The sequence below is a fragment of the Pseudopipra pipra genome, chromosome 3 (assembly GCF_036250125.1).
Source record: "Pseudopipra pipra isolate bDixPip1 chromosome 3, bDixPip1.hap1, whole genome shotgun sequence".
Taxonomy (NCBI): Eukaryota; Metazoa; Chordata; class Aves; order Passeriformes; family Pipridae; genus Pseudopipra; species Pseudopipra pipra.
Window position 1 is genome coordinate 75,131,130 of NC_087551.1, and position 26,130 is coordinate 75,157,259.

At 39.5% G+C, this 26,130-nt stretch overlaps 1 protein-coding gene across 1 annotated transcript in view; it reads left to right on the forward strand.

The window, feature by feature from the left end:
- The first annotated feature begins 2,213 nt into the window (after window positions 1-2,213).
- The window catches only part of PNISR (PNN interacting serine and arginine rich protein), a 28,030-nt gene continuing 4,113 nt past the window's right edge, over window positions 2,214-26,130 (forward strand). Inside the window, exons 1-10 of the mRNA XM_064649896.1 lie at window positions 2,214-2,325; window positions 14,699-14,817; window positions 16,041-16,226; window positions 17,718-17,941; window positions 19,611-19,797; window positions 20,066-20,256; window positions 20,869-21,006; window positions 22,021-22,120; window positions 22,837-22,890; window positions 24,178-24,348. Of these exons, the coding sequence (XP_064505966.1) occupies window positions 14,730-14,817; window positions 16,041-16,226; window positions 17,718-17,941; window positions 19,611-19,797; window positions 20,066-20,256; window positions 20,869-21,006; window positions 22,021-22,120; window positions 22,837-22,890; window positions 24,178-24,348 (1,339 nt within the window). The 5' untranslated portion in view covers window positions 2,214-2,325; window positions 14,699-14,729. The remainder of the gene's footprint in view (window positions 2,326-14,698; window positions 14,818-16,040; window positions 16,227-17,717; window positions 17,942-19,610; window positions 19,798-20,065; window positions 20,257-20,868; window positions 21,007-22,020; window positions 22,121-22,836; window positions 22,891-24,177; window positions 24,349-26,130) is intronic.

The following is a 26,130-nucleotide window of genomic DNA, read 5'->3' on the forward strand; positions in this document are numbered from 1 at the left end:
TTCATGGATAGCAGTAGAAAAACTAACTTTTTAAGTGTCAAGAATGTTTCTTACATCTGTGGCAGTTTCCAGTATTTTTCTAGTGCTGCTTTTAAAAGAAAACAGAAAAGCACTTGTTTTGAGTAGACTTATGAGTTCTTAACAATTGCCTCGTTTCTTTGCTAGCTTAGGGGGTTTTTTGGTTTTCAGCTGTGTAACCTAGGGATCATTGCCGTGAACTGTAATGAAACCACCATGTCAATGGCTGCCATTCCCTATTTAGCCATTCCACAAAGTTGAGTTCTGATTCTGCTGTCACTTATGCATAGGGATAATCCCTGATATGTTCATGTGTGGCTGTACTTATACAAAAGACAATCCAATTAATTAAAAAACCTGTTACTAAGTCCAAAATACTTGTGAGCAATAAAAAGTTTCATTTTGTTTTCTTTCATTTCCTTTTTTTCATATGTTTGAACCAATAGTCTGTCTCTTCTCTGCAGGTATTTAAGTAACAAATAGTATTTTTAGAATTCTACTACAGTACTGATACATGATGCATTTTATATGTAGATTTCTAATTCCAAATATTACTAAGTAAACAGGGTCTTACAGACTGTATTTAAAAACCAAATACAAGTCTGATCAGTTTTCCAGTCTATCCGAGGTGCTTTAACAAGTTTCTCAGAGTAAAGCTGCCATTTGTCATCTATTAATTTTGTCTTTTCTTCTGTTATATAGTATTTGACAAACGTGAATAAAACATCCAGCCATTTGGAAAATTACATTGTTTATAAGCTGTTTGTTGTACAACTGAGTTCACATATTTTTTTCCTTTCATCTTGTATGACAACATCACTGCCCATGGAAGAGCTCCCTAGAGATGAGTCCGTATCCTTGAATACTTAAGCTACCTGGCTTGTTTCCCCTGGCTTGCCATCTGTGGCACAGGGCACAGATTAAGACAGAGTTTGTTCCCTTTACAAGAACTGAGTTCTGTAATTCTGTGCTCAGACCAGGACCAAGAGTGGGGCTCCCTCACATTCCCAGTTTCAGTAGTGGCTGAAAGCTTGCCCATCTATAAGCACCACTCCATGGTTCCAGATGGAACCTGGAACTTGGTTCCCTGTTGTGTCAGTCATCACTGGACATACTTAAAACCTCTGCAACACTCCTGTCCATGGAAAGCCTTCTCGATCCTGCCATTCCTTGCGACACAGAAAGGGAAAAGTCCAGAATATTCCAAATAACAGTAACATGTAGCATAAGTGGCACCGACAAATCTTACACTGAAATCAATACAAAAGTTTCTTGAAGCTTTTGATTTTTTATAGATTTATAGGGGGTAACTTACTCTGTTACTCCGTGTGGGTGTTAATGTTTACTTTATGCAATGATCAGAGAGATTGTGGATGTTTTAGGCATTTACATCCGTGACGCTTAAGGAAGGGGAAGGCAGTGATCGCAGCGGTAAATAATGTGCCAGCTAATGAAAATCCCTGTCCCACAAACAATGCAACCACTCAGTCCTTCCCTACGGGATCACCCCCAGTGTCAATAGAAGAAGAGCTTTGCTGTTTGCTACGGGTGATTTTGGTGTATCTTTAACCATTAAACTAGGAAAATTTCAAGGTAGATCTCACGATAACTTAAAAGTTAATCTGGATATTGAGAATATACTACTTAGACAATTGTCCTGCTCCACGAACGCTCCATATACACATACACTGACCTGACTTGGCATGCTGACACTCTGCAGCTGTGCAATACTGAAGTTACTTGTGTATTTCAGTGTAGGATCCTTGCACTGAGTCTGTCCACTTACACCACTTATGTCTCCGTACACCAGCTTTATGTACCTCTTCATGTGGACTCCGCCCTCCGCACTGGAAACACGGATCGCACTCTGACCACCAGTTAGATCACCTGCGGAGGCCACGGAGCTGATGAGCTTCCCATGGGTCTCCCCACATTAGCGCAGCCGGGGAGTGGAGTTCTCCGCACGGCTTCCAGGCAGGAGCGTCCCCGCCTTCCCGCCCCGCCTGGGCTGCCATGGAGAGCCGCCAGCGGCAGCGACCGCCGGCGCTGCCCGAACTAAAGATGGCGAAGGGAACTAAAGATGGGGGAAAGGAAAGGGGAAGAACCGCCCGGCTGCCCGCGGGCCCTCAGCAAAGATGGCGGGACAGGCGTCCATGTATGGCAGGCGAGGGTCAGCACCGTTACACGCTTCACTTCCGGGTGCGCGGCAGCGGGCGCCATATTGTCTTGTCCGTGAAGACGAGAAGCGAGAGCGGGGGTAGCGCGGCCGCGGAGCGGCGGCACCGGCGGCGGGAGGCGGGGGAGAGCGTAAGTAGCGGGGCGGGCTGTGCTCGCCAGCGCTTCCGGGGGGCACGCGGGTGTCGCTGACCCGATCTTCCCCCCTCGCTCTTCCTCCGAGCCGAGCCGGGAGGGCGCCGCGCGCCGCGGCGGCGGCAGCCGCTCGCCAGGCGTGAGGAACTGGCAGCGCTGCCAGCACTGCCAGCGGGAACCGGCGGCCTGGACGAGAAGGGACGAGCCTAGAGCCGCTCGCCCTCCCCCGCCGCCCCCCGGGGGGTGGGGGGGGCGGCGCGCTGCGCATGCGCGGCGGGGGGGCCGGCGGGACCCCCTCGGGATCCCCGTGCTGTGCCCCCCCCGCCCCGGGGTCCCGGTGGGCACGGGCCGCCGCCCGCACTGCGCATGCCCCGGGGCCGCCCCGGCACGGGGCACCAGGAGAGGCCGGAGCGGAGCGCGCGGCCCGCGGGGACAGGGATTCCGGGAGTCTGGGATGCTGGGAGCGCGCACCCGGCCCGGCCGTGCCGGAGGAGCCGCCGGGTGCGCAGGGGAGAGTGTTCGCTTGTTTTAGCCGGTAACCCAGTTAGGGAAGCAACATGTGCACCGGGATTCGGTAATTGGCTGTGTCAGCAGCTTGGCTCCTGCGGATGAAATGTATTTGCGGGATATTTGTGCTGTTTCATGCGTTTCGTGGCCGTTCCTGAGTTCGTTCCACTGGAGGGCTCCAGAGAACTAAAATTTAACAATATCCTCACACGCAGCAGCAATTTTAAGATACCTGGACCTGGTTCAGTAGCCTGGAAAATGGATCCTCAGACACACCACGGGACTGGAAGACTTTTTGGTTTCAGCACTCCCCACGCTGATTTTCTGTACTTCTTTAGACAATCCCACAGAGTTGTTGAAGTGAAGTTTGATGGGATGTGCTAGGCTTTATGGTTAAGGATGGAGCTACAGAAATGGTCAGAGGGCTGGAGTCCCTCTCCTATGAAGACAGGTGATGAGAATTGGGATTGTTCAGTCTGGAGAAGTGAAGGCTCCAGGGATACCTTGCTGTGGCCTTTCAGTACCTAAAGGGGCTGAATAAGAAAAAATGGGGAAAGATTTGTTACCAGGGCCCAGGACAAGGGTCAACAGTTTTAAACTGAAATATAGCTTTAGACTGGGTATAAGGAAAAAAATTTATAAGAGTGATGAGAGAGTGGAACAGGTTTTCCAAAGAAGCTATGTGCCCCATGATTGGAAATGTTTAAGATCAGGTTGAACACAGCTTTCAGCAGCCTCGTTTCTTGCAAGATGTTGGACTAGGTGGTCTTTGAAGGTCCCTTGCAACCCAAACCATTGGATGATTCTATGATGTGCTACCCCAGCTGAAATTTACCAAGTTTCTGGAACAAATTACAGAGTGTTCATCCACCTTGGTGTTGTTCATTTCTTCTCTTAGGCTTATACCTGTAAATCTTTTCAAGCAAACAACTTTATTGGAAGGTGTGGGATACAGTGATAAAGTGTTGCCCTAAAGGATTTGTTTTAAGGCACAGGGTCAGCTACCTTTCAAAGGTGGGGCAATGGTGGTCTTCAAAGCATGAGGCACATCTGCATAAGGCAGAGAGTGTTCAAACATCATTTTACCAAGACAGGGTTACAATAGCAGTCCAGCCAAACTGTTGTACTGTTGGTAGGAGTAAGAAACCCCTTTTGAATTTTGAGGTTAAGCTGCACTAAAGGTGGTGCCTCTTGTGGGTGTTATAAATGCTGCAGCTCCCCTGACTGTGGAACAGAGGAGGAACTGAGGGCCTCAGATTTGTCCAGGGACAAGTCGGTGGGATTACTGACCATTCAGTGACAAATCAGAAGACAAGCCTCTTGAGTTCTAAATTGTTTGGTACAGCAGCAAACCTTGTGTCACCTCTGCTATTATGTCATTACAAGATTTCCTGTATTGTCCTTGTCCCATGGCAATGCAAACTCCTGCTCTGATAAGAGTGGTTTCTCCTCTTTTGGCAGAGTTTAAGAGTCCACAAATTTAGCACAGTTCTGCAATTTTTGGGGGGATAACTCACCTCATAAGCTGTAGTGGTAGAGTGGAGTCATAGCCATGTTTGATTTTTAGTTAGGTGCAGGATTATGTAAAGATACTATGGAGACAGAAGTGTCCAGTCTCACTTCTTTTCATGACTGAGGTATGTTGTGATCGTAAATCTGCCTTTGGTGACACGTAATACTGTGGGTAGGTGCTATTAAGCATTTTTACTTTCATCACTAGCTGGTCCTTCTTCATTAAATGACAACTGTATTTATCACTGGGGGCAATACCTGCTCATAACTGGTTGTTTGCTCGCTTACTTATTGGTACTATAAATTTTTTGAGCAGAGCATGTTGATCAAGGAGGAAGTTGCAGATGGACAGTTCACTTTCGGGGAAAAAAATAATGCTGTGTTATGTAGCTAATTGAAAATCTAGCATCAGGACTTCCAGCAGAATGATACACGAAAAAAATGAGATCAAGACTTCTTTTTTTTTCCCCCCCAAACCCAAGAGATCTTTGACTTAAACTACTGAAGTTATTATGATGTTTCTGTGGTAGTAAATATTCTAGCAGTGGGTTTGATGCTTTATGATAATCAGAACATGTTTGTCCTTATGTCTTTGATATACAAAAAATAAGGAAATGATACCTGACTTGCCAATATCTGGTCTTTTTGTTCTTTTTAAAGAGTTGGCTTCAGCTCAGTGGATATGTGGATTTAAGTTTGAAATAACAGACCTTGGAAGCTATACTGTTTGAATGACTCACTGAAGAAGATTTCATAGTACCTTTTTTTTTTTTTTTTTTTTTTTAATTTGGCCCTTGTTCAGCCTACTTCATCTTGGTAGCACTGTAAATATTAGTCAGATGTGCTGACATGTGAACCAGGTTCTGGAAAACTTCATAGATACCAAACCAGCTGTTTTCATCAGTTCTTTTTCTTGTTCTGTATTTTGGATCTTGGTTGCACGTTTGGAAAGCCTCTATTCTTCAATCTTAGAAAGAACAGTTCTGATGTTCAGAAATGCAGTGGAGTAATTGAAGTTGACTTCCACCATTTTAGTGATACACAGCTGTAAATGGGCTGGAAGAATTTTACACGATTTTTGACTGGATGTCTTGCTACAGATGCCAGCAGGCACATTGGTGTAACTTCTGGTCCTCAGGAGAAGAAAAGATGGGCATTAAATGCCTGCAACAATTTTGGGTGGTGCTGTAGACGATGTCTTTGCCAAAAAAGTGTGATGGGTGAAACAGAGTAGCAGGAAAGACAGTTACTTTAACTTTTCCTGATTTATTGCAGACTTAACTCATTCCATAAATATTTAATTTTCTAATCAGTAGCTGAGTATAATATAGTAGTAAATATTAATTCTCCCAAATAAAATGGAAGCTGATTTTGTCTGAGTGATGGCATGCAGTTGTTCTGACTCTGAATGTGTCTCTGCAGCCCCTCTATAGTAACTTCTAGGGTTTGTTCCTATCCGACTGCATAGAATGCAGTGCTTTTCCACACTCCCAGATCTTTTCAGCTTCAGAGGTGTTCTGAATTACCTGGGTCTCCCATGTCAAGACCCCCAGATGATAATTCTTGTGACACCCTTTCTGCATTAAATTATTCTTTTTGGAAGGGGTGCTCCTTTTGGTATGTGAGGCCATTTTTCCTTTGCAGTTCTCTCTTCAGCCACATCTGTTATGTACGGATTCTTACAGAAAAGTATCCTTTATTCCAGTGGCACAGTCATGGAAGAAGTGCTGAATTTACATTTCCTTCCAGTTTGGAGTACACTGAGATAGATGTTCTTGGAGTCTGTACAATATGTGTCCTTTATTGACTTCAGATTCCATCTCAGATATTGATAATACCATGGATGAGCTGCTCTATGTTGCATGTTTGGGAGAAACATGTGAACCGTTGGTGTATCCCTAGAGTATTTATCCACTAGTCCTTCCAACCTCATCAGTGATGTCTGTGCTATCATGACCCTCTTGAAGCAATAGCGTAGTGGCAGGAAGGGGAGGGGGAAACATCCCCCAGACAACACTTGAGCTTGAACTCTTGGAGGTACTGGTGTGATTCCTGTCTTTTTATTAACTGCTTTGCTCCAGGTGTTGTGAAGGTATGATTTGATTTATCCTGTTTGTAACTGAACCGTTCCACAGAATTCATCATGGAAGCTCGTCATAAGCCTTCAGTCACTGTGCTAAAACTCCACAGAGTCAGTAACAACTATCTGGAATGAAAGGAAAAGGTCTTACATTAGAATAAGGTGCTCATGTGAAAGATCTGTGGATTCCAAGGAGCTCTGCTTCTGAGACATCTCCATTTTCCTTTAAATCCATGTCCACAGACTATGAGATGCTTTTGAGGTCCTTCTCAAGGTGTGATGTGGATGACTTCTGTGGTCCAGGAATTCTACAAAGAGCATCAAATAGAGACTGATGTGCCTTTGCTGCTTGTGCTGTCTTAAGCTCACACCAAGAGATTACCTAGCTAGTGAAGCTGATTATATAATATTAATTTGTTTCCAAACCAGTACTTGCAGTTTATGACAAACCAGGACTCCTGTCCCTTGCTGTCTTTCCCTTCAACTACTCTGTAAACCTAAATATAGTCGAAAAGTCATGGCTGCACTGGCAGATTATCTTAGAGGAGATGGGACATCTGCTTGTATGTTTTGGTTTTGGTTTTTTTACCTGGATATCTGACCTATGAATGGAGTATCAAAAAGGAGTGTGTTGTCTTTAAACCCCGGGGTGCCAAGACTAGCTGTGTAGGGGTTCTCCGAGTGTGCAGGATGGCCTGCAGTTTCAGCTTCTTTGTTTATTTAGATAATGAATACTTCTTTGCTAAAGTGCAATGGCTGTTTGGAATGCCTGCAAGACAAGATCTTTAGTCATTAGAAAAACTTCTGCAGCCATGTATTGGAGCTCAGTTTACAAGTAAAACTTGTTAGGCCATCCTGTGTCATATATTGACCTACTCTTCAGGAGTGATGTGTCCTGTGATCAGAAAGGTGATGCAGCAGCCTCCCCAGAAATCACTTGATTATTGGCTGTGGTTCTGTAGGTTCCAGAGTTATTAGTCCACCTGTCTACAGGCTTGAATAAACTGGACTGCCGGATGCTGAAGGTCTGGTCAATTGATGTTGATGTCTGATGTAGGAGTTTTCAACCCAGATGTCCAGCTCATGACACTGCAGAAGGTGCATGCCACTCTCCTCCTAGGGACAGCCTGAGTCCTAGGCTATCTCCTGATTTCTAACAAATACCTTATTTAATTTCATCTTCCAAAGAATACTTGTTGCTCATTGCTAAGATATTTGACTTCCATGAATTTCCTGGAAAGTCATTCAGAATCTCCATATCTCTGCTGCAGAAGCCGTGGATGTTTGAGGTATTCTGCATAGTTTGGATTTTGTGTAACATTCATGTTGAGGAGAAGGATATTGTCACAGTAATGGGAATTTCTTAGAAATAGCAAGGAAGTGTCTGCAGGAAGTCCTCATCTGGGCAGCTGGGTGTGGTTAATTATCTTCCTGGTGGCCTTCTGGAGTGGAACTTCCTAACTTCCTAAGTCTTTGTGCTTTTTGTCTTGGGCTAGCTGCATGAATTGGAGCAATTCAGATTATCCATTAGCTGTATTAAATTGATAAAAAAGATATTGATTATCTTTTCAGGGGAAATGTCTTGGCTTTTTCAGTTCTAATGCAGCTCATGTCATAATGCATGTAAGGAAGATAGTATCTCCAGGATAACAAGAAGGCTTTGTCTTTTGTCATTCACAGAACTGAGTCTTGACTGCTCCTTTCCATCGTTGAGAGGTCAGGGCATAGCTACCTCTGCACAGGCACATTTGGACTGGATAACAGATTTTATGAGCTTACACTATGAAACTGCCGAGGTAGATTTAGTTGTTTGAGGAATCTGCGTGAATCTGTTTGTTAGTGCTCAAGGGCTGTTGGCAGCCTTGTCTTATAAATGGCCCCATCTTCGATAGCAGTGGGCAGTGAGCTGCAGGGGCCCTCACCAAGCACTGTGCCATTGGGAAATTCTCAGGACTGAACAGGTTGCATTTCTATTGGTGTCAAAATCTAATTTGCTTTAAGTTAACTGTGTTTTGTGGGAAGTGCTGGGAGGAGTCTCCCAGAGCTAAAGGTGAGCTTGTGAATTATCACTCAAAACTGTGTTTACTGGTAAGTACCTTCTAATTGTATGCTTTTCGGTGTGTGATGTGTCTGGACATATCATACAACTGCATCAGAAAATATGTTATGCAAAAAAATGGACAGATTGAAGGAGATGCCTTTTGTCCTCTAAAAGAACAAGTTAACACTGAGAGGTAATCTGTAGCTGAGCTGAAGTCACAATCAAGGAGAGGAGTGGAAAGGTGCCTTTTAAAATATCTGTTCTTTCTCTGTCTTTACCCAACAAAAAGTTAGGTTCAATACTGTAGTAGAGAGTTTGACAACAAGTTTAAATTTCTTCTGAGTGCTGTTGGCTCTCGGAAGTTGCTGGAGATCAAGGTAAGTCCTACCTATGTTGCTGTCTCAGCTTTTATCATTAGCAGGGGAGCCTTCCCCAGCAATCCTCTCAAGGGTGGCACTTTTCATACCAGTAATTTGCTTTAATAAAACTTCAAGAGATCCTGGTCCAGCCTTTGAATAGGAGAGTTGTTTTTTTTTAAATAAGCAACATGCAAAAGAACCTATTTCAGCATGTTTGCTCTTAAAAACTCCAGCAAAATTTTGAGATACCACACGAACTTTTCATAATAAATTAAGTACATGTAACAGAAATTAGATGCGAGTTGATGAGGTGTTTTGCTCATGTGATTGTGCTTCTGTACAAAACAAGAAGAATTCTGAATTGGCTTCTGTTTCTTCATTGGTAAACAGATTTTTAATAGATTCAGGTTCCTGTTCCTCAGGGAATGGCTCTTGAAGCACCAATAAATGTTCTTTTGTTTGTTTGTATTTGCTAGAGAGAGAGAGAGAGAAAGCAAAAAAAGGCTATGTCCAGTTGAATTGGAGGGTAGAACAGCTAAAAAAACCTTAACCCATCATCATGAAGGAGGGTAGTAGCTGCGTTTGCCTTTGTAATTAGGTACCTGTAAAATGGATCCATTCTTTGAACCTGTTCGCTTTTCAAACCTGTTGTGTGCAGTAATGATGTCAGAACCAGTATGTCCTAATGACTTCTCAGTTGATGTACCCCTCGTCATGTCAGTGTCTTGCTAATGTTTGAATTGAGTAGATTTTAGCCAGTATTCATCTTCCCCTCCCCCCACCCCCTTTCAGTGGAAAATAAAGCCTTTCACTGCGATTTGGATGCTCTGCTGTGTATTTGGCCTTGTGTCACTAGTGGGAAATAGGCTTAGAGCTGTCCATTGTGTTAGGTGAAGCCTCTTTCTTTCAGGTGATACTGATTTGGGAACTTTATAAGGAATTAGAACTTGTTTATAATTGGTGTGACAACAACCTGAGTTAGTGTTGGCAATGCAGATTTTAATTAGGTGAGAAAGGACATTGATTCTCTTTTCTGCATTATTAATTACTACTTGTGTCTCAGGAAAATAATGTTTGTTTCTTGTCACATACATTAGTACAAGAGGTTTCAGCTGTTTCAAGCCTTCAAGTTACTGATTTGTTGGGAAAGAGACACTGTTTGTTGGTTTTGGGTTTGTTTCCTCCTTCCCCACCTCAGTACTGGGGGTGAATCCCTTGCAGTAGTTTTAAAATTACTGAGAACAAGCTCCGTTTTCTTAATTGTGTTTTGTGGGTTCTTTTTGAAGGAGTTTGTACCCTTTCCAGTATATGGCACTGAGGTTCAAAAGTGTTTTGGTAACTCTCACATCTGGTTTGTTCATTATTGTATGACTTGGCTTGGTCTGTTTTTATTTTTGACATCTTTAAAATAGCATCACTAGCAAAGGAAACAGTCAGTGATGTCTGATGGGACAATACTGATATTCTGTTGAAAAGTTCTTGTATACTCAGTAAAGTTTCACAAGCAGAATACAAAGTTACATTACTTTTATGTTAAAAAGAGTAACATCAAATAGCCTAAGTTCTTGTTTAGTTACCTTTTAGTACATGATAACTGAAAATGAAGAGCTAAAGCCAGGGGCCTTTTTGCCTCTGAAACTTAAAAGCAGATGAAACCATTAAACACTGCAGTGCTTAGCAAAACAATTTTTGAAGGTGATAAACCATCTTTAAATGCCTACAGCCTCCCTGTAGTAAGTGCAAAAAATCATATCAAGTACCTTTTTCATGTTTACCTTTTACTAGTTGATGAAAACTTGGAAAAAATGCAGGAAAACAAGTGGAGAACAAAAAAGCAGGGGAGTCTGTTTCTCAGAAAATGATGGTGTTCTGTTGTTCCAGGTCACCACATAGATAGAGACCTTAGAACAAACCTCTTCTGTTCACTGGCTCTGAGCAGTGCATTCTAAAATACGTCATTTAGTCTTCAATACTTAAATATTTGGTTACATGAGGTCTTCTCTTTTAGCCTGTATATGTTAAGGTTAGTTTTATAAACATTTTAAGATGTTAATTTTATTCCTTCCATGTCCAGTTCCTGTTTCTGTAAAAACACGTTGCTCAATAACCAAGATGGGTTGAAATAAACAGAAAATTAGAAATACTTTTTGGCCAGTTTTCACATGATATTTGAAAAAGGACTTCTGCATGTATAGTTGCATAAAAAAAGTGATGTCACTGCTTAAGCATTTGTGTGGTACATATTTCTGATTAGTAAAGAATGTTTTTATACTGAATTTGGTAATAAATTGTGTACTTGAAAGCCAGCATCTTTTATAGTTTCCAATCTATGAAAAATCAACATTTTTTCAGGAAAACAGTAAAGGTACAAATGCAATACAGAATTAAAAGCTTTCAAATACAGTTGACAAACTAAAATTATCAGTTTCAAGTGGCAGTGATTTTAAATCGGTCTGCTCTGGATGGCATAAATTGAATTAATCAAATGTTGAAGTTCTTCAAGGTATTACACTGTTGTTGCTGTCTTGTCATACTGTTGTGCATCAAAATAGAAACCAGCTCCATGCCTTGACCTATTGCTTTGCACTTCCCCACCTGATTTCTCTTCCCAGAATAGCAGTAATAAGGTGAAATAATCTCTCTAGCGAAAGTTGAAGACTGGGGGCCATATTATATTGCAGAGCCCTGGAGAAGCAGCTATGTATGCTAACAACTAAAACCCAACTGCGTTTTTCAGTCTGGCCAGGAAGCCAGCTGGCACTGAGAGAAAGCCTCTGATCTTCCAACCAGAATGGACTTGTTCTAAGTGCCCGCTGAGTCTCAGGTCCGTGCTGACACCTGAAATGTGCTTGGGAGCAGCCCAGAGGAGTGCTGGGTGGCCTGGGGTCACTGCTGTTCTGTAATGGGGAAATGGTGGGGTCCTCCAGCACCACTTCCCTTGGACTTGGCCTCGGTGTCCTAGGGCATGGTAACTTGCTGACAGCGAAGCCAGGAGGGGACTGAATGCTGCTGCTGTCGAAGGTCACTGTCTTCTGTGTCTCTTAGTCACCATTTTGGATGCCAGTTGATGCAGCTGCAATGTAATTTATCTCCCCCACAAAATATATTTGAATACCTTTTAAAATAATAAGGCAGTTGCTGTCTTGAACACAGGTTATGCTGAGATGTGGAGGCATTTGTTACCTTGGACCTTCTTAATGATCTAAAGTGGTACTTCAGTTTGTCCACAGTGAGGATCAAGGCCTGAGAATAAAAAAATAAAGGTCAGAATACTAAGCATCCATTTCAGTTGAGAAACAGATACGTAATGTGTTAGCTAGAACACGTTAAAAAAAAAAATCCAGAATGCCTAAGATTTTAGGACAGAGATAGAGCCAGTTCAGTAAAAATAAATCTCATCTGATCCTATCAAGTAAATCTGTGTGTAGGAGGTTCCAATTCAGTTGAATTTGTAGAGGTGCTTTTAATATTGTTACACTTTCATAAGAGAAATTAATATTTAACAGTTTAAGAATTTTTTTTGCATTCAGTTATATGCAAAGCTGTCTCTCACATTATTAGTGAAACAATTTAAACCCTTTGCTGAGTTTATTTTAGTGTAATTTCACAAACTTGTTGCAACATACCATGTATGGAGGTAAGAAAGTGCTACCAGAATGACTGAAATATATTTTTATTATTGCTGGTGTGATTTAACAGCTAGAAACAAAGAGAGCAGCACCGTGAGGCTGTGCAGTGCAGTGGTAGTCTTGAACCCCAGTTGTTACAAATTTAAGATGTAAACAAGTTTATTTTGACAACTGAAAGAATTTGTATTCTGAGTGGGAAGATGAACTGAGAGGAGATAGAAACAGTTACCTTTTTCTTATGTTAGGGTGAAAATAGTATGAGAGGTTACTTGTTCATACATATGAAATATGTATATATGAATACCCAGAGAGCTAGTTGTGGCAAGGCCAGATTAAATGTTGCTTTAAGTGCATTAGTAGCTACCCTTACACTCAACTGGTGTAAGAAAGTTAATTTCTTAGGTACAGATGAAAATTAAAAAAAAAAAAAAAGAAAGACAAAAGAAAGGGCAGGGTCTGCAGTTATTAAAGGTTTGAATATCATAAAAATATAAGTGAAATGGGAAAGAGCCACCATACTTTATTTGTCAGGGAAAGATAAAGAAAATAATAAAGTAGGTTTAGCCCAGTGTTCCCCCATGGCCAAAGTTGAACTAGTCGTGTTTAAAGCCCTCCTCAAAAAAAGGCATTTGCAACTGAATATTTCAGAGCCATGCATGTGTAATTTTTGTGCAGTGTTGAAAGTAAGTGGTCTCAAAGGTGATCTACAGTTTTTTAAGATAAAAGATTTAATTTGACAGAAGTCTGCAACATACGAGCTTGCGTTCCTCTCTGCATGGCCCCCGATGTTACACGTACAGCTCTTTGTGTTGTGCAGTTCTGTCTAGTGATGCTTTCTTCCTATGCATCATGCAGTTATTTATGTAAGTGGATAAGCACTAAGCACAAGATGCTTTTGCAAGCAAGATCCACTGTAATTGCTTTCTCTGCCTGCCGAAAGCGGGCTCTGTCTGGGGTCTGCATGTGTCCTGCTCCGTAGGAGCGGCTGGGGTTGTGTTCCTGGCTGGCCACCCAAGTAGCACTGGCTACTTTGAACTGGTTTGGTCTGAAGCAGACAGGCTCTGTTAATATATTCTGTATCACACTTGGCTGTGAGCCACGACTAGGTCTTGTATGCTGCTCCTGTGACCTCAGGGAACGAATTTTTGTCTTTCTTTTAAGTTTGGAGCATTTGAAACAACCTGCATGGTTGATGTTTTAATGGCATGTGCTCAAGGATTGTGTGTTAAATTCCATGAGGATGTATTTATTGAGTGGGAAGCCTGTTGAGAAGTTCTTAACAGACTGGGTAGGACAGAGGGAGTCACACTCAGTGTGTTCCTACCCATACTGGGTTTTGGGAACAGCTTCTGGAGAGAAGTGTTCCCAGAACCATGCCAAGTCTTTGCCTTCAGAAAAGCTGTTTGGAGCAACGTAGGTAGCCACTGTCAAGTCCTCCATGTGTAGCAGGTCAGGTGTGTGCCAGAGGTATGAAGGAACTGGAATGCCATTACAGGTGCACCTACCTGGACTGCTGCACCTCAGAAAATTCTTGCAAAGCTGGTCCTGGAGGACCACTTACAGCAGGTTGTGGAGCTTTGCTGTCTGGACCTAGGGCTGCTGCTACCTGCTCAATGAGGATATACAGCACAGCAGAAATTGTTTCTCATGATATTAGGGGACCATGTGGTAATTGTGCAGTCATATTTATTTTTCTTTTTCAGATTTGAAGGAATGTATTATTTAGAAATTATAAGGAGCCTGTACAATGCATAAAATGCATGTCGACACCATCTTGTACCTGTGCAGTTCTCCAGTGCAATCATTAACGATGTGTTTTAGCATTTGGTGACTTCTGTCTTGCTTAACAGCCTTGCATGACACTTGTATAAAAAAATACACATCTTTTCCCTAAGAAGCAGGCAAAGACATCAAGTAATGCCTTTCATATTTTGACTTGCTTTAAATTGCATTTATTGTCAGATGAGTTCTTGTCTTATAAACTTGTCATATCTCTCTTTGAACATCATTTTGTTGTTAAGTTCGTTGCAAAAATACAGAGAAAGCATACTAGACTTCTGAAATCTTACAGTAATATTTTCAGATATTACTCTAAAGGATGAACCATTTCCTCCAGCTTAAAATATTAAGCCAGCATTGCTTCAGCTTGCTTTGCAAGGCTTAACTATATCTGCAGTTATGTAAGTTTCAGTTATGTGCTATTTCATGGGCATCTATTTAAACATACAACTATTATTTTTAGTTGAAATATAGACTATATAAAGACTTAAAAGATGTGGGATCAAGGTGGACAACCTTGGCAGCAATGGCCTTTGAACCAACAGCAGTGGATGCAGTCATTTCAGCACCAGCAAGATCCGAGTAAGTATATAGAAAGCTTTGTGGATTAATTTTTTTAATCTGTTGTCATTTGAGTTTTCGGATCTTTGTTACAGAGCATGACGCATAGTTGCCCTTTTGTAGCTGCTCTCAAGATAATACATTTATGATGCTTTTCAGAACTCAGAAAACATACATTGAGTCCAAATGCTTTCACACCATTAATATATAATATACAAAACAGAGGCAAGCAGCCTGAGTTATCCTAGACAAATTATCAACATTTAGAGTTCATTTACTTCTACAGAATCTATATCCTTGTCAGTTGTTTAGCCAAGCTGAATAATTTATTTGAGAAAATCTGCTTTTCTGTTTGGTACCTGTGTGGCAGAAGTACAGGTATAATGCAGATATATATATATACACAGAAAAACTCTTATTGGAAGACTAGTGTGATGTTTGGTTTAGGTTACAATGGTGATAATCATGATCTCTAGTTTGGATTTTTTTTCCCCACTGAAACCCACCAAACACATTAAACAATAGAATATAATATACCTTAAATTGAGAATGAGGTGACAACAATTCAAAATTTCAAGAGAAACAGAGAAAGGGATAAAGAGCATGGAGGTGTGTATTTAATACTAGGGCAGAGTGATGAGGCACACTGGTTTTACTCTTACTTTAATTTCTGTTAAATTCACTGGAGCATTTTCCTGACTTGACAATGAGCAGAAGACACACTAGTATTCTCATTTGAGAGTGAAATTTATTTACTGGTAGGAATGACAGTAAAGAAAAAAATAGGGGAGAGAACTGTAACATAATATATCAAGGGTTATACAAAGAGTATATACATTGAAAAATCATTTTGTAACTCTGTATCTTCCTTGCACTCAAGTCTTCATTAATTTAGAATTTAAGGCTATGTATATTTATTTCTGATGTCAAAATTAGCTCACTTATGAAAAAAAGTGCATTACTGCCACCCATTCAGTGCTAATATGAACCTAAAAATAATATGCCTTATGGCATTTTGAACATGTGCAGAGAATCTCTACTTCAGCAAGTCCGTACGCTGACATTTGCTTTGTTTCTTTTACTGTACACTGTGAATAAGTTTTAATGGTGCTCACGGTACTTGCTGAAGGTAAATGTTGCCCATTTCTCCCGAGCAATAAGACGTGTAATTAAAAAGCAGTGTTAAACTGTATTAAACTGTTACTGTGAATTGTAACCTTTTTAATTTCCTCTGTTTATTTTAGGCCAAATTGACTGGGCTGCATTAGCTCAAGCATGGATTGCTCAACGAGAAGCCTCAGGGCAACAGAATGTAGTGGAACAACAAGGAATGATGCCAAACGGACAGGATATTTCAGGAATAGAGTCTGGTCCAAACAACCATAATAATTTTCAGGGGGATCCCAACTTCAACAGAATGTGGCAGCCAGGTTTGTTTTCCCTCCTATTCATTCCTTTTTTTCATGTAATGACATTTTATTCTTGTCAGACATTTTTGGGTGTGAATATGCCCTGTCCCTCAGGTTTTAAGATGCAAAACTACCAGTTGACTAATTAACAAGTACCACAGCTGCTACTTTCCAGTCAGGTGTTCTACAAAATGGGTTACAGTACAGAACAGTTACCAGAAGGGTCTGATAACACAACTCAGTAACAGGTTTATTCTATCCCTGTCGTAGGGATATGAATGTTGTAGAAAGATGGTCTAAATTTCTTTATATATTTATTTCACTGGATCTTATTCTTCTTCTCTGTTACTGAGCTTTTCTTTAGTTTAAGCAATGTTATTCTTAATATATAAAAGTAGTGACAGCACACAAAACTGGATGGCTAGCCAAAGTTCTCTTGTATATTTACTCTGTTTCCACAAAGCTTCATCTTCCCTCCGTATCCTTCCAAGTTTCTTTTTGGATCCAAAAGTCCTTTGCACACTACTAATAAAAAACTAAAATGGCAATCTGAAAACCTAACCGGCAGACAATTGATTTTGAAGGGATTCACGTTCCACAAGTGCAAAGAGCTTGTGTTGTATGTTACTTGCAAGCTTTCAAGTCAGTTTGAACATGCAAAAAAAAACCAGCAGGTAGAAAAACTGTGCTGACACTTTTTAGTTGCTACAGTTATGGATCCCATTAGGATGCAGATGGCAAGCACAGTGAAAATTAGAAAAATGGACTAAAGAACTGGATGGAAGGTAAAAATTAACTTGAGAGGCTAGATATTAATTCTGTTACTGGGGGAAGTTACAAGGTAGCTTTGTCTGTAGGTATCTGTACAGTAGATAGTTTTCTAAGGAAATAAGCCAAAAAATTTTGGCCACATGGACTATTTATTGATTCCTTTGACTCTTTGCATTCTGTTAGCGAGTTGTAACATATTTGAGGGCTTATGACTAGCTTATGCTAGAACCTCTGCTAGGTATTGGACAATCCAAGGAATCGTCCATTATCAAGACACAAGACTTTGGAACGCAGGTTTCAGTGGTTGTGCTGTTTACAAAACCATTTGCTTTCCATAGTGGGTGTTTCAAGTCTATTATACAGAAGAATAAAGTAGGTCATTGCTTTGAAAGTTGAAGTAGAGAAGTAGGAACAGTTTTTTAACAGTTTAAACAACTTGTAAATCCTGTGGTGAAGTCACTGTCACTAAAAATATATAAAAACAAATTTCCAGCATGTCTACATCTGTCCAATTCTGTCCCTTCACTGCATGTTTTCGTTCAGCTACAGCTATTTGTATTTTCTTCATTTAGTTGAAGAAATTATTGGCAGTATAACAATCTGTAGATGGATGATTCTTTTGAACTTTATTGTCTGTGATGCTGTGAGGAACATTGTGATAAATACAAGAACACTGAGTGAGTGGTGACTCATGTAAATTATACTAACTTGGTATTGAATTGTATTCTAAATCCTAAACAGAATGGGGAATGCCTCACCAACCCCCTCACCCACCTCCAGACCAGCAGTGGATGACTCCAACCCCAGGTCAAATGGAAATTGTTCCTCCATCTGAAGACAGCAACAGTCAGGACAGTGGGGAATTTACTCCTGACAACAGGCATATATTTAACCAGAACAATCACAACTTTGGGGGACCTCCCGATAACTTTGCAATGGGGCCAGTGAACCAGTTTGACTATCAGGTGAAACATATTTGTTGCTTTAATATTGTAGGCGCGCAGAGTCCCTTCCGTGGATGTGTTCCTCTAATGTCATCTAGCGGCGACTTTCATTCTTCAGTTCTACAAACATCTACAGAATCTGTTATCTGCTAAGATACATTTTTCCCAAATACTTTTAAAGAAGAGCCTTTGGAGTTTTCAGTTCTGTTCAGAGGCCAAAGAGTTTTATTTTTCTATAGTAGTAATGAGATGGCTGTTGTCTTAAATGTTAAAATGAATCACTGTGTTCCAGTATATAAATTAACATTATGTAGCTTTGTGTTTAAAAAAAAAAAAGAGGAGGAGAAGGAAAAAAAAATAAAGTTCAGAAAGATTTATTTAAATACACTAGGTAATGTACGACAGGAAACAGTCCTGTATTTGCAGGGAGATAGACTGGATGATCCATTGATCTTTTCCATATCTATCTACTGTGATTCTTTGAATAAACAATGGTATTTCTAAAGAAGTCCACATCCAATTTTTTTCTTCATTCTGGCATATAACTTGCATAGCATAATAAACCTGTAGGTGGTTTTAGCACTAATAATGGTAGGAAGAATTGCACAAAATCTTTAAACACAAAGCAGTTTTGTATCTTCCCTCTATTTTCAGTATTTTTCTTTCAAAACACTTGATATAAATGACAAACTGTACCTGTTAAAAAAACCTACATCGTGTTCATAAGCAAACACAAGGGAAGATGGGCAGAAATGTTTTTCTATCTTCTGGGCTGTTTTTTTCTTGTAATTCTGTTGTTCAGCAGTATCGTTAGATAGTGAACAAATAATTTGCCAATATACTAGTTTATTATAAGAATAGTATTCTTTGTTTACTATTATGGGACAAACTCTTAAAATTAATTTCTCTAAATACTACAGAAAACTTGTTTTTGCAGCGAATAAAAGAGAGATGCTTGACCTGAAATTGTAGTGGGAGAGTGCTTCAGCACTAGTGACTTTAATAGTCAGTAGAATATTTGATGCTATAACTTTCTTCCTAAACACTCTCCTCTTAAATAGTTTCATTAGGCATTTCTGGGCAGCAAACCTTAAAACAAATAACTCCTCTCGTACGCCTCAAGAGTTGAGGCTTTTTGATTGTGTACAGCTTGTCCAGAACCCAGGATCTATACTAAAATGACATAGTTATGAATTTAATATTTTAATCAGCCATACTAATAAGATCCGTGAATGAATACTGGAAAATGCACAGTGGAAAATTCTTTTGTAATGAAAGGTTGAACTTTAAATTTTTGTCCTCGTGTTGTAGCTAAAAGGAAGGACTGCTAACATAGCTAAACTTTTAAATCTTAGTTTTGTATACTCTTCATTTAACTGCATGCTCTGATGCTAAGCTGGCAAGGAACTGATGCAGGCACATGGTGATTATAGGCTTAATGTTTAGCACGATATAAAAGGAGATTGGTTGAAGCCCTTTCAGCTTTGTTAGTATCCCTGCTTAAATCTAAGTTTACTCATTAAGTATTTAAAGGAAACTTGTTTTGTGGGGATCACAGTAAAAGAGATTGAGATCTCAGTAGCCTAGAAATCGTGGATTCCTACTTGCATGGATTTTTGTAGACCAACTTGCTCACATGCTGCATTTGGTGTTACCATGTGAAGAAAAATAAACTGCATTACTCTTTCAGCATGGGGCTGCTTTTGGTCCACCTCAAGGTGGATTTCATCCACCTTATTGGCAGCCAGGACCACCAGGACCACCAGGTCCTCCAGCACCTCCTGCACCTACTCAAAATCGAAGGGAAAGACCCTCATTCAGAGATCGGCAGCGTTCACCTATTGCGATGCCTGTGAAGCAGGAGCCTCCACAGATTGGTACATGTTACCCACTCCTTAATGAAAAAATGTAAAACTGTGTTTTAAAAAGAATTGCAAAATTTGAAGACCTTTTCTTCTAATGGAAAGTAAAAGAGCAGGGAAAGAAAAAGCCATTGTAAATGGTTTTTTCCCCACGATAAGATGTGTAACTTGTTTGAGTGGGGGAGGTGGAGGGTTTGCTTCTTTGTTTTGCAGGGTTTTTTTGTTCTCTTTGAGGGGGGGGAGGTTTTTTCATCTTGCATAATTGTAAACCTTGCTTATGTAGATGCTGTGAAGCGTAGAACTCTGCCTGCCTGGATTCGAGAGGGCCTGGAAAAGATGGAAAGAGAAAAACAGAAAAAACTGGAAAAAGAGAGAATGGAGCAGCAACGTTCACAGATGTCTAAAAAAGAAAAAAAGGAAAGTGAGGAGGCTGAAGAAGGGGATGGCCCACGGTTACCTCAGAAAAGTAAATTTGTAAGTATAAGGGTTTGCTTTTTGCTCAGGTTTGTATTTCCTGAAAGGTATCAACTTTTTGGTCTCTTCAAAAGAGAGACTGTGTATTCCTGATTACCTCTTTGGTTTTGTTGCTTGAAGTAAGGTTATGCTGCTACTCTGTTGATAATTACTTGGTGTTTTGAAGTTTTTTATGTCTGAGAGGTAAAATATATTATTTGATCCATAGTAGCAGGAAAACAATGATGAAATTGGCCTTTTTTTTTTTTTTTTTTCTTTTTGGAACATACATAGTCTTTGAAAACCTGAATTCTAAGTCAGCAGCTGAAAAAATTCAGATACCTGTATTTGCTAAACTGAGCCCATTTAGGGACCTTGCATTGCCTTCACTGTAGCAGTTATCTTGTTTGTAGTGCTAAGTACATGTCTGGCAGTGAACTGACAGCTATATATTTTCTTAGCTTATGTGGGTAGAGGTACCTGTGTATTTTTTAGGAAACGAGAAAATAAATAGTTTTATGATAACTGTAATACAGATTTCAGTACAAAATAAACCAAGTTGGCTATTACAAATAGAAAATAAGGAACTTGACATCTACGTTTCTCCTGAAATGTATGATGCTGTTCTTGTAGGACAGTGATGAGGAAGATGAAGATGCTGAAAACACAGAAGCTGTAAGTGTTGGGAAAAGCAGCAGGAGTCCATCCCCAGCTCCTCAAGAGGAGCAAAGTGAACCAGAAATGACAGAAGAAGAAAAGGAGTATCAAATGGTATTAATAATGTAGTTCTCACTAAGTGTTTCTGTCTAATTGCTCATATTATTTGTGTATATCAAAATAAACCACTTTTTCCATGCCTGATATTGTCCGTAGAGGTACAGTGCACTCATACAGATATTTGCATTTCTCTTCATAATGCTGTCTTTCTTATAGAATCAAGGATATAGGTTATATAACTCATGTTTAGCGCAACAGTGAAAGAATATAACAACTGTAACTTTTACATTGGTTCTGTTATTTATTCTGTGGTTTTGTTTCACTTGTCGAATATCTGAAAACTTTAGTTATTAAGTGCACCCATCTCAAATCCATGCTTCAACCTTAGTTCATGTGAAAAGGAATGTAAGAAATGTATTCTTGTGAGAAAGAACTAGAAACCTAAGTCCTAGACCAGCAACAGTTTCACTTTGTGTGCAGAACCTTTGTCCTTTGAAATCACAGCTGAATGCTAATTGTACAACTGAAACCTTGTTAATTAAGGCCCTGAATTCTAATAAGTTTGATAAATATATTTTTGTAAAGCATGTGGCCAGACTGAACGTCTTGGAGAACAAGCTACCACTATTTCAATTTTTCTAGTAAATATGTAATAATAAAATCCTATGTAAGTAACCTCTGATGATTTTTGCAGGCAGCATACCAGAGAAATGTGCTCGTTATTTTTTGAAAGAATAAATGTGATCAGTCTAATTACATTTCTGATTTACATATTCATTTGTTGTATGATCTTTGACATTAGGATCAGTGCCCTGGATAGCTGTGTGCAATACATGCAGATACAGTTCACAGTCAAAATACAAACCTGAAAGTTTTGAAATCAGGTCACATTTAAACAGTTTCAATCTTAGGTTTTTTAGTCACGTCTGTTGAAGGAAGTCATTAAATAAAATGTGTAGGAGACTACTTTCATAGCTATCAAAAGAAGTGAAGTCCTGTGTATATAAATTGAATTCAGCGTTTATTCAAGATGTTTTGGCCTTTAATTGTATATACCATTTTGTTCAGATGATGCTGACAAAAATGCTGCTGACAGAGATTCTCTTAGATGTCACAAATGAAGAAATCTATTATGTGGCCAAAGATGTTCACCGTAAAGCAACTAAAGGTATGCCAGCCTCTGGGTTTTTGTTTTTTTTTTTCTTTTTAGTTTCTTCTGCGAATATTCTATATTTGCATGTCTCTAGAACATTTAACCTCCATAGCTCTCCCTCAAGAACAATTCCAGTATAATGCATCCAACTTGGTAGAGTTCCAATCCAGTAATCATGTACTGTTGTCCTGTGCAGTGTATTGTGAGTTGCTTCAGTTATTCCATTTTTTTCATGCAATTCATTTCAGTTAAAATGGTGCCTTGTGTGTCAATGGCTCTTGAGTTGTAGCTGTTTCTTAATACTATCATCTTTATCTCAAGGCTGTTCAGAAGTGAAAAGAGATGAACTTTGAGTCCTCAATTAGTAATTAATTTGCTTTCACTATTAACATGTATTGTATTTACATAACTGATTGTTTTAACGTAACAGAGTTAATCTAAATATGTAACTACTGAAATTGAAAATTCTGTGCAGATGCTGTAACTTGGAAAGTGATTTATGAGTATATATTTGGGTTTTTTCTGTTCACTGTTAATTTGCAGTTAAATTCTAAATCTTCGTGGTCAGAAAATCTGGAAGTGGTTTTAAATGGATGATGCGTTTTTAATGTTTCTTCTCTCCCTCCAAAGAACAGCAATAGTAGTAGATTTAACAATACCATAGACTCATGACTATGAAATCGTGGCTATTTGTGTTAACATGTTGTTCCTGTTGTTGATGTGATACAAAGCTCCTGCAAAACAGCTGGCACAGTCCAGTGCACTGGCTTCCCTCACTGGACTCGGTAAGTATGTTCCTTATTTTTGAGAGGGCTTAAAGGGGGAGTTTTGTTCTTGCCTTGCATTTCTAGAAATTGCATTTTAAAACTATATTTTAATTGCCCGGGAGTATGGGTCACTTTCTGGTAACTTTATCATTATCAGCACCTTTGTTTGTTTCACAGGTGATCCTACTGATATGTAAGTGGGATAGTGTTTGGAGTAAAGGACTAGGCAGTTAGTGTCTGGGAATCCTACCCTAATTTTGAAAATATGTAAACCTTTTAGATAAATTTACATTTTGAAGTGTGATAATTTCAGAAGCACACTGCAGTCTTCAAAGAGAGGAATACTGTTTTATATTTTTCTCCTATCTTGATCCATCCAAACCAGAGGGGAAAGTTGATAGAAGAGTAATGTGAAAGTCTATAAATGAAAATATTATAATCTTTGTAATTATTATTTTATTGAAAAGCTACATAAGCGCAAAGGCTCCCATATCACATATTACCACAAACAACACGAGAAAAATAGATTGAAATTCCGGCTTGAAACACAACTGCAAAAGATCTTTCCCAACATGATTTTTATCATCTAAAACATACTACAGCAGTGTCAGTGATCAGTTATATGTTCATTACATGGAATTTTGGTGAATTAGATTGAATGTTATCATCACAAGTATTCACGCTGCAAAACTAAGTAAGGATTCTAAGAACCTTAGACTGAAAGAAAGTAAAATATCTCTGTGTCAGATTTAAATTGACTTTATCCTTCTTATCTGTCCAGTAGTTATTAATCCCTGGGGGAGAAGAAAGCCTGTTTTTGTTCCATGTCCATACCTGTCAAAGTGCAGTGTTTTCTAAATCAGTATAGAAAAATTGATATGGCATTCAGAATTTCTGTAGCCTGGACTACGGAGACGGCTGAAGTCATTTCAGAGGTGTCTTCTGGGAAAGATCCCAGGCATTTTTTCTGTCCGGTTGCTGATGCAGAGGCAGGCACTATTACAATCTCCACAGGGAGCTTTTTTGCCCTTCCATACAATGGAAAAAAGTACCGTGATCACAGTGGTTGCTTGCTGAAAATAGACAAGCTGTTCCAGAAGGAGTAGAACCAGACAGTGAGCGTCAATGCAGATATGGGAGCCTTGAACACACCAGTCAAACAACATTGGCACTTACCAGAATAAAGTGACTTCTTCAGAGAAGAGGAAGTGAAGGAAGGGAATGTTACTCTCCTCTTTGCCTCACAGAAATATTAAGAACAAAGCTTAACCTTTCCTCGTGATAGACTGGGCTTTATGCACGCAGGTGGACTGGGTGGTTATGGATCAGGAGACAGTGAAGATGAGAGGAGTGACAGAGGCTCTGAGTCATCTGATACTGATGATGAGGAATTACGACACAGAATCAGGCAAAAACAGGAAGCGTTTTGGAGAAAAGAGAGAGAACAGCAACTACTACTAGAAAAACAGCTAGAAGGTAAATCATATAATGTCTTCTTACTGCGCTGCTGTATATGGAGTTTGCTACTTAGTGTATGTCAACTGCTGGAAAATTCATTTTATGCCAAATATAGAAATAATGTTATTTATTTTTAATTAAAATGTTTTAACAAAAAAGATGTTCGAGCTACTTGATCAAAGTGGGGTTTGCTGCTTTCTTGTTAAAAAGAAAAAAATGCATGTAGTGTTTTCCATAAATTTTTCCACTTCAGTGTATAAAGGGGAGACATGGTGCATAAATGTATGCTCTAGATATTGTACTGTACAGATACTGTATAAACAATCATACCACTTTATAAAAATGTACATGTGTATATAATGTATTTTTAAAAATTATTAGTATCTCAGTTATGCCTGGGGGATAAATTTCACCTTTCTGCTTCACACTGCAGTTTATATAAACTTGATTCCTTAAGGTTGAATATGAAGCAGATTTCACATCATCTGAAAAACTTGCTTTTCTGGTACATAATCTCAGGCAGCACATCTTTCAGAATGTACAGTGGGACCTGCAGTTTCTTTGAACTCATTGACCTCTGTTGTAGTTCAGGTTTGTTTCCATATGCTGCATCCTCGTAGCTGGGTTTTAACCTAATAACAGGGAAAAATTACTGAACTCAGTCAGTTGACACTTAACCTATGAAGAAGGTGGTAGGCTTGATTTAAAAACGAACTAAAACACCCCCCAAAAAACAACAACAACAATCTGAGATTTACTTCTGCTTTTCCATACAAGGTAAGGTTTATTCTTTTGTACTAATAATGTAGGTCAAAAGGGTATCACAGTCACCTTGCAGTGCTGAAGAGCAGTCTAGATCAACAGATGAATTCAATGCTAACAAGTCATGAACCAGGTCCATAGGCTGGAAGAAAAAGTGCTATTATGATTAGCACTTTAAGATTGATGATTTCCTCCTTTTACTTTTTATTTTAAAGGCCTGGAAATAAAACAGATGCTGCTGTTAATGAAAGGCTGAATTAACTAAACTTTTGGTTTCCTTAATATTCGTGTTTCTCTCTGAGTGTTTTAAGATGTATGCATAAAAGGATAGTCATATGGAGAGTGACTGAGTGGTGGCTTATGACCTCTGTCTTCCCACTACACGAAACCAGATGCCAGTGTGGAAACATCTCCATGGAACTACTTGCAGAAATAAAAATCTAGAGTAAAGCAGCTTATTCTATACGTCCAAAATATGGAAGAATACTAAATACAGAGTCATTTGTAGCAGTGTTTCGGAAAGGCAGAAGATTTCTAATATACTATACAGCATCTTCTAACATACACTGGCTTTTGCCTGTATTGCCTAATAACTTGGGGACCAGATGGAATTGTTTTCTGGGTTAGATTTGACCATCAGCTGCCATTTGAATCACTGTGTGTTTCTAGATGCAATTTTATCCCCTAAATTAATTCAGCAACTGATGGCCCACATCAAAAGGCCATGTTTTGGCTAAAAATGTTGGATGTCACTTATTTTTTTCTGGGTTCAATTTAAAATGGGAAGGGGAGATAAACTTGGCCAGTGATGCAAAGGATCCTAGGTTGAATAGAAATAATTTTTTTTTAATTTTGGAAACCTCTGGAAAATGTTCTGAGGGTCTGAAATCATGGCCCAATACTCATTATGTTCCTTTCAAGAAATGTATTTTTAATTCATCTGTTGTCATCTTACCACATTTGTCATATTTGCTGGCTGCCAAACTTACATCTAATCTCAGCTGACATTAACTTTTCGCTTTGTGCGAGCTTCACCAA